This window comes from Hevea brasiliensis, chromosome 6 (genome assembly GCF_030052815.1).
Source record: "Hevea brasiliensis isolate MT/VB/25A 57/8 chromosome 6, ASM3005281v1, whole genome shotgun sequence".
Lineage (NCBI taxonomy): Eukaryota > Viridiplantae > Streptophyta > Magnoliopsida > Malpighiales > Euphorbiaceae > Hevea > Hevea brasiliensis.
Genome location: NC_079498.1, coordinates 102,884,457 through 102,893,775, shown reverse-complemented (window position 1 = coordinate 102,893,775; position 9,319 = coordinate 102,884,457). Strand labels below are relative to the sequence as shown.

The following is a 9,319-nucleotide window of genomic DNA, read 5'->3' as shown; positions in this document are numbered from 1 at the left end:
AACTGTCCGAACAGACATTAGTCGTCAGAATAGTAAAATGTACGGACTACTTATGGTGAGGGCGTTACATTCATTATATGCATGATTAATTTGTGTGTGTGTATATATATATATTTTAAGTTATATTATACATGATTTAATAATAAGTTTTATCATTTTAAATTGTCACTCGAGATTTTCAATAACTAAGGTAATATAATGTAAAAATTCTAATAAAAAAATAGAACATTAATTACACAGAGTCTCCTAAGCATAAATAAATAGTGACTGATAAAAAAATTATTAATACAATTAATTATGTCTTTTTTAATTATGATCCGAATACAATACTTATGCTTTGCACATGATTATCATTAAAGTTCTATATGTTATTTACACTTTTTCAACATGTTATTTATAATTTTGTTATTAAATTTATACATATTATACTTATTTTAGTTTTGTTACATATTAGAGAGAGAGTTTTTTAATATATTTTTAGAATGAATCGTTTTATATTGTATTCTTAATTATCGTTTTATTATATTAACATAATTAATTAAATGTATATTTATATTTTTATTAATTATATTAACTTAAATATGTGTAAAATAAATATTTATTTAGTTTTTCAAAATTTTTAATTAAAAAATTGAAATATAAGATTTAAAAATTTAGTATATTCATAAAATTATTTGACAATTTCATATATTAATTAGTATTTCTGCAAGTAATTTCATGCTTTGTGATGCGGATAGTTGAAGTGCTAAAAGATGGAACAGAATAACATATGGACTAGAAATGACTGCATATCTGAGCAAACCTTAGACTCTGATATTGAAACTGAATTAGCCGAGCTTTTATTGTTATTTTTTTTTTAACAAAAGCTCTCGTGAGCTTCTATTTATTTTTAATGTCAATTTTTTAAACTAATTAATGTGTAGTACCGCAATAATAATAATAATAATAATAATAATAATAATAATAATAATAATAATAATAATGGCACACTTTAAATATTTACGAAATTTATACATTTTTTAAAAGAGATTTTATAGGTGTTCAAATTTATAGTTATGAAGAACTAGCAAACAAGGGCGGTGGAAACCGACGTAATGGTAATGGAGCCGTGCCTGTGCAAGTAAAAATAGGTGGTGGAAATGGTATTAACAGGCACATGAATGGGGGTGATAAGGATGGAGGAGGTGGCGCTGCTATGCATGATGGGTCGAACGACATGGGTGGACCTCATGGTAATATTGGTCAAATGGGCAACCTGAACATGGGCCAAGTGGGTAACATGTACATGGGCTAAACGGGTAACGTTCTTGTTGTTCAAAATCTACCAGCTGCTGCTGCTTCCTCCGTGAACGGCGGTGGCGGCCCCAATGGGTACTTTCAAGGAGCCGGGCCAGTTCGCATAGCCGGTTATCCATACCACCAGCAGTGGCAAGCTTTAATGAATCAACAGAGGGCAATGGGAGGTTTCACATTCAGCCCAGGATGTATGCCAGGCCCCCACCACTAGTCAATTACATGCCTCCATGCCCATATGTGTACGCGGCACCACAATCAAGTTCTGAAGGGTATTTAAACTTCTTCAGCGATGAGAACACCTCAGGTTGCAATGTGATGTGAAAAGCGTCTTTGTGCATGGAACTTGATGCTGCTGTGGGTTAGTTTCCTTTAGCTTTGCTGTGGTTCGGTTACAGTTGAAGGGAGAACACTAGAAGTTTGATGCCATAATATACATGGAAATGGACTTTATTTCCAAGTTTTAAATATTTTCACTTTTAATTCAATACTTTCATTCAATTAATATGAGATTTTTCGTGAATCAAACCAGTCAAATTAGAAATTTTTATTTTTCATAATACCCTTTTCCTTAAAACCTCCCTCCCAATGTAATCCACTAATTAACATGCTTTTTCCCTCCCCCTCTCTCCTTAATTAACCCTACTCCCTTTGCTTTGCGACCTCCCCCTCCCCTCATCTGCATTTATGTATATAGGGAGTTTCTTTACTTTGTCAATAGTCACCTTTAGATAAATTGATAAAAATCTAATGTAATACTTAAATTACAAAGCAAAGTAATAATAAAAAACACCATATATATATATAATTTTTTTTTTAATTATGAATGAATATAAAATAATATTTAATAAATTATTTTATAATTTTATTCGGCTCCTTTAAATATTATAGTCAAACTCCACCGCTATACATAACGTGATAAAAATATTTTTATTGATTAATTTTTTTAAATATATATTGTACGTTATTTATTTTCGTTATAATTTAAAATTTTATATGTCGGCCCCTTCTATATGCTGCAGCTTGTTGCTTTATATGGAACACAAGGCAGTTTCTGTTTCATAAAAACTTTGTGGATATGGTATCTGCAGTAAAGCTAAAGAGTTCAATTTATTAAGTGCAAAGCTAAGATGGAAAGATGCCGAAACAGTTGTAATAAATTGGGAGAGAAAAAAGTGGGATTCCGATTCCTAGTTTTATAGAGACAACAAACTGGTGGGGGCAGTTTTCTAGGTTCCCTTCTCAATTTTTTTTTTTTCCGATTACAAATTAATTAGAATCATTTATATTTTCCAAAATCACGATGGTCCCATAGTTGGCATCTCACGTCTTCCTTCCGAGAAACTTCCATAGCCATTAATTAAGGGTATATATGCATGAGTTCTTCTTTTTATTTAATTTCGCAATTAAATAAAAAGAAAAATCTTATTTGTTACGAATATTACGTCGTGTTTCAGAAAAAGAATTTTACCTCAAATCAATGAATGAGAGTAATTCCAAATCTGTTTCTTAACAATTATAATTGATTTCTGAATGAATTAAATAAAACAACGAAAATAATTATTACAAAAAATAAAGCTCATTCTGTTTCTAATTATTATTATTATTATTATTATTATTATTATTATTATACTGCGTGATGATGATCTTTTCTTTAGCTGAAGTCGTGATAGATCAACGCGACTAGCAAAACATGGCGAGAATTTTCCTTGCGTGAGTGTGAATAAGCCTGTTCACATTTGAAATTATCTTTCCAATAAACAAACCTTGCGTGCCTTTCTTTTTTTTTTTTCTTTTTTTTTTTTTTAAGCATCCTTTCTTAAAATAATAAAAAAACACTAATGTATATTAATAATATGCTTTACAGTGTTAATAAGTCCATGATTGCAAATTAAAGTCATCTTTATACACTAAAAAAATTAAAAACATATATGCAATCTATTTTTATAACTAACTGAAATCATTATTATTAATAATTAATTTTATAATCAATTTGTGATTTTTATTTTTTTAATAAAATAATTATTTATCAAAATATAATTAATTAATAAATTTATTACGAATCAATATTAAAAAAATCATAAATATATAATTAGCAACTAAATTTTTAATCGGTTGCAAAATTGTAAAACTTCTTTTCATGAATGATTATAATTGCGATCGGTTACTATTTGCAATCGATTTTAGTTACTAAATATGTTAGTGTAACTGATTTTTTTTTACTAAAAGTTTTATTTTACTAAATATGTTAGTGTAACTGATTTTTTTTTACTAAAAGATTTATTTTTTTAAATTTAATTAATTTAATAACCAATTCGGTTATTGATTGCTATTTGCAATCGATTTTTTATTGTTAAATTAATTTTTAATAGCAATTTATTTATCGGTTGGTTGCTAATTAATTTAACAACAGCATAGATAATCAATTTTAGTAAAAAGAATTCTAAATAATTATTAATTTTTTATAAGTTAAGATTTTAGTAATTAAAGTTTGAAAATATTTAAATTAGAAGTTATTATTTGGTATGATAAAATAATTTCTATATAAAAATTTGAAGTTTTACTACATGGCGATTTTTTAAACCTCTTTATTAATATAAGTGATATACTATGGTGAAACTATTTTGAAAACTTAGCATATATATATATATATATATATATTAATTTTTTATGACACGTATTTTTAAGTCTTTTTTTTTCCGCATGTATTGTAAAATCAATCCAATATATGGGATAGACTTATCGTTATTATTAGATTTATTTATTTTTTTTACCTACTAATTATTTTTTAACAAAAAAATTAGAGGAATAAAAATTCAAACTTAAATCTCTCAAGTAAGTTTATCAAAAAAACGTTATTGATTTGATTATCTTTAATTTTCAATTGGTAAAAGAAGAGGAAAGAGAAATTACAAGACAAACACAAGCAACTGATGACAACACAGTTCAAATAGTAAAAGTAGAGGAAAGAGATATTACAACACAAGCTACTGATGACAACACAGTACAAGGTACGTTATGAAATTTCGATAATCTTTCATTATCTGTGGAATTTATGTGTTTTATCATTGATGAGACCAATACAGAGATAATTTAACAATATTATAAGATAAAATTAATGAAGTGTGACTTAATAATCTTAGAATAATAATTTAAATTCAAATTAAGTGAGAATCTTTTTTTCTTTTTGTAAAAAAAAATTATAGCATAGATATAGAAGGCTGTTTAATATTTCATGTTGTTAGATTACCCAAGCATCTTAGTGTTTGCTTTGTTACATTTTTTAAGCATCTTTTGGTCAGTGGACGAATTATTGGCTTAAAAGTATAAAATCATTTTTTTTTAAATTTATATTAATTGTTTTTGAAAATAGAGTTGATGAATATAATATATTGTTGATTTAATGAATTATATGACAAGCAATAAATCATTTTAAAAGTATATTAATGCAAAAGAATATAAAATTTTAGAATATTAATGTTTATTCGTGTGTGTTTCGTGACACTACTTGAGTAACCATTTAAATTGGGACGGGTTTATATAAAGGCCAAGGGGGCATTCGGTCCCTGAAATTTTAGAATTTTTTAAAGCCTATAATGGTAGTTTATAAAAGTTAATATTTTAGGATAAATTATAATATAATCTTTGAAATTTGATAAAATTAATATTTTAATTCATATTTTTTAAAATAAAATAATTTAATTTCTAATTTTTTTTATAATATATATATATATATATATCTAATTTATCATTAATTATAACAAAATGATCAAAATATCTTAACTAATATGAAATAATTAAGTCTCTGATATTTTATTTTATAAATAAGATGATCTATTAATTTAAACTTTATATTAACTCCCTCTTGTAAAAAGAAAAAAATTTAAATAGTTATTGTTCCTTAACCTATTCCTTTCTATTATTTTTATTTTATCATTTTTGTCTTTCAATAAATCTATAATTATCGATTTTCATTCTTTGAAATTTAAATTATTGGACCAAATTATCAAAGAGAAATCTAGCATAATTCTTTCATATTTTTTTAATCAATCTAAAATTTTAATGTTTTCTTCTCTTAATTTCGTCGTTATTATTGGAATTTCCTCTTTACTAAAACAAAATTCTGGGAAGAAAACATAAATAAGGAAAATGTTTTTTTTTTCTTTCATTATATTAAAAATTAGAACCATACAATTTATTTTATTTAATTTATATTTTTAATTAAATTTACTTTTCATGATTATTTTAAAAAAATAGATTTGAGATAAATTGAACAAATCTTTAAATTTTAGACCATCAATATATTTTTAGTTCAATAATTTAAAATATTAAATATTTATTATATTTTTAAATTAATAGGAATTCCATTTTTAGCAAGTCAATTTTATTAAAAAAATATTTATTTTGTCACTATATTTATTAAATATTTTTGCTTTAATAATTATTAAATAATTGTATCAGTCAACCATTGTAGAATTACATTATAAATGATAATAAATCAACTTATTCAATTAGTACTTAAACAAGTGATTATCAAATCACATAATTTAATTGGACCCTTCCAAGTTAAACTTTTGTGCCTGTCACTGCATTGGATCCAGGTGTTCCGAGTTATGCTTTTGAAGTACTAGCGAAAGCAACTGGTAATTTCTCCAACAACAATCGTCTTGGCGAGGGTGGTTATGGTCAAGTTTATAAGGGAAAGCTTCCAAATGGTAAAATGGTTGCAATTAAGAGGCTTATACATCATTCTGATTCGGATATGGAGGAAAATGCGCAACTTCAATTTGAGGAGGAGGTTAAAACCATTAGCCGCATCCGTCACCGGAATATTGTGGAGGTGGTAGGGTACTGCAGTAATAAAGCTGACAGATTGCTTGTTTATGAGTTTGTTTCCAACAATTCATTGAAATATCATCTGCGTGGTGAGTACTTTTCTATTTTTAATTCACTTTGTAAAATTAGAGGGAATAGTATTTTGACTATAGTCAATGATTAAGTTGTTTTGTTTCTTTACAGAAGGGGGAAAAACATCGCATGGAATGGAAAGCCCTGCAATCGATTGGCCAAGCAGAATGAAAATTGCTTTGGGTACTGCAAAAGGATTGGCATATTTGCATGAAGACTGTGAGTATTTATTTATTTATTTTTCATTTATATGTTATTTGTATCTTGAATTTTATACTCTTTAATTTTGTATGTTTTAGGTAAACCCAAAATTATCCATCGAGATATTAAGAGTGATAATATTCTTCTTGATGATAATTTTAACCCAAAGGTATGATATTTATGAGATTAAAATGTTATTGGCTTTATACCCACAAAACTAATTACAAAAAAAGTCATAAAGTTATAATTTTGAAAGGTATAAATTTAGTTCTATCAATTTTTCCACCTTCAGATCGGAGATTTTGGAATTTCCAAAGATTTTGCAGATTCTGCTACTCATGTTTTCACTGAACCAAGGGGAACTGTTGCGTAAGATTCGTTTTGTATTTGTTAATTAAACTTTGATTCTCATAGAAAATTCGTCGAGTAGGTTGTTCTCATGCACTCTTTGTCATTCAAGTGCAGTTATGCCCCTTCTGAGTATTACAACAAAGATGGCCAAAATAGGATACTCACCGACAAGTCCGATGTGTTCTCTTTCGGAATTGTGCTTCTGGAGCTAATTACCGGGAAACTAGCTATTTTTATGAAGAAACCTTTAGCTATTTGGGTACGTATTTTCTCTTCCCCTCATTCAAACTACTCTAAGCACTCAACATGTTCTGAATTACAAATCTTTCCCTCTAAAAAAATACAATAGTATTTGAATATTATATAGTAATCTCAATTAGCAATAAACAAGAGCAATTACCCACGCGCACTGCTGCAGGTTTATAAATTATTCAATTTTTTTCATTTGTCTCTATATTTTATAATAATTTGTAATAAAATTATTATTATCTTTTTTATGATAAAAGAAAAGAAAGAATATAATTATTTTTTAATATAATTTTAGTATATATAATATTAATATTTATAAAAATAAACAAGTTTACAAAATTTAAAAAAAAATAAAGGAAAAAAAAATCCCAAAACACTGTTATTGTGAATAATGTTTTGGAATTCAATTTTAGTGTATATATATATATATATATATATATATATATATATATATATATATATATATATATATATATTCCTCATTAATCCTTTTAAATATAAAATATTTATATCTTTTTTAACAATTGAAAAATAAAAACTTTAATTTAAAAAAAATAAAAAATTTAATATTTTGTATTATCAATTTTAAAAGATGATTTATATTTTTTAATCTAATGAAATGCTTAAGTAACCTTTGTGCATTTATTTTGATTATTCATAGGCAATGCCTCTACTCAAACAAGTTTTGGATACCAACGAACAAGATTTGGATGCAGAGAATTGTAAAGATTTTTTTGATTCTAAATTGCAGACAGAATATAATAAAGATGAAATGATTCGAATGATTTATTGTGTATAAACCTATGAAATTACGTCCACAAATGAGCCAGGTAAATCTTTAAAATTTAGCTAGAGTTTGTACTTTGTTTTTGAGCTCTTTGTGTTATGGGTCTTACATTTAGACTAGCAAAAAATTCATTATATGAAAGATTAATTTGTTAATGTAAAATTATATATTAATTCTGGTGAAGAGAACAAATTCGATTTTTAGTTGAAAATGGAAGAATTTGTTTAAGTGTTGGCACAAATTTTTAATTAAAATTATTTCAAACATTAGATTTAAAAATTTAGTATATATGTAAAAATGAGTTGATAATTTTATATGTTAATATTCTGCGAGTGATTGCAAGCTTTGTGATGCAGATAGTTGAAGTACTAAAAAAAAATATGGAACCAAAGAATATATGGAACAGAAATGACAGCAAGTACCTATACGAAGGGTCGCCATATGCTCCATTACCTCAGCAAATCTCAGATTCTTAAAGCCTATTTGATATTGAAATTGTTTATCACCTTTGCTATTTATCCTATTGTTGTACAACTACTGTATCCTCATCACTGGTAACCACTAGATTGGTCTTATCTCATATCTGTGTACTTGCCTATGTATACTTAGGTCAATACAGTGCACATGGTATCAGAGCCTCTACGATGGCCACTTCTCAAAGTTTATTCACTTCCTTTGCCTCGTACTCCTTTGCATTGTCTCTGCCTAATATTTCTCAATTCCTTACTGTTAAGCTTACCTCTTCGAATTATCTCCTCTAGAAATCCCTCAGATTGTTGGCTCTACCACTGCAAATAAGCTGGCCACTATCTTTTCCTCGGGTTATAGGACTCAGTTACTTCAATTGTGGAAGTAAGAATAGTCAAAACCCACTATTTAATTCGATCTCTGATATCATATTAAATTTAGAGAAAGGGTTAGTTAAATTATATTTTAATTCATTATTAATTTGAGCTTATATAATTGTATCAAAATAATTAATTAATTTAATGTTATAACTCAGTCACTTATATTCACCCTTTTATCATCTTTGTATAGACGCTACATGAGCTTGCTAAGCACATTTATGGTCAGCTTGCCGCACTTCAATCCCCCATTACAGAAGAAACTATTGTCAGTGATGGGACTTGGAACGGATCATCGTCCCTTTGGTCTAGCTATTGAAGCCAGGAATATCGCCATCTTCTTTGATGATCTGCATGCCCTTTTTATTGGACTCACTCTTGTTAAAACTAATGTCCCACCTACTGCCCAGATAGCAATCAAAACCTCGTCAAATTCTGGACAATCTTCAACCCATTTGAACAAAATACTCATTCCAGCCGTTGCCGTGGGCAGCTGTCCAATCAGCCAAATAATACCGGTAATGTTGCCAATATAATGGTCATGGTCATAATGGCCAGTGTCCCTCCCCTAATTAGCAATTCTCCAATGCCACACCCTAACGTCTGAACAATTACGTGGCCGACAACCTCTACTTTTATAGACCTCTATTTTTGGAACTCTTTAAAAAGGTGCAATGAAGATTCA

At 27.3% G+C, this 9,319-nt stretch overlaps 1 protein-coding gene across 1 annotated transcript; it reads left to right on the top strand.

The window, feature by feature from the left end:
- The first annotated feature begins 752 nt into the window (after window positions 1-752).
- Window positions 753-8,953, top strand: LOC131180699 (proline-rich receptor-like protein kinase PERK15). The gene is made up of 11 exons (XM_058148063.1): window positions 753-844; window positions 1,054-1,232; window positions 1,329-1,463; window positions 4,188-4,304; window positions 5,895-6,215; window positions 6,316-6,420; window positions 6,501-6,571; window positions 6,695-6,771; window positions 6,868-7,012; window positions 7,664-7,795; window positions 8,828-8,953. The coding sequence occupies exons 1-11, from the start codon at window positions 753-755 to the stop codon at window positions 8,951-8,953; spliced, it is 1,500 nt and encodes a 499-aa protein (XP_058004046.1).
- Window positions 8,954-9,319: the final 366 nt, after the last annotated feature.

Excerpts from the sequence above, each read along its gene's own strand:
- LOC131180699 (XM_058148063.1), top strand. The coding sequence starts at position 753 with ATGGAACAGAATAACATATGGACTAGAAATGACTGCATATCTGAGCAA. Across the intron at positions 1,464-4,187 it reads TCAACAGAGGGCAATGGGAG|AAGAGGAAAGAGAAATTACA; the intron begins GTTTCACATTCA and ends AATTGGTAAAAG. Across the intron at positions 6,772-6,867 it reads GAACCAAGGGGAACTGTTGC|TTATGCCCCTTCTGAGTATT; the intron begins GTAAGATTCGTT and ends ATTCAAGTGCAG.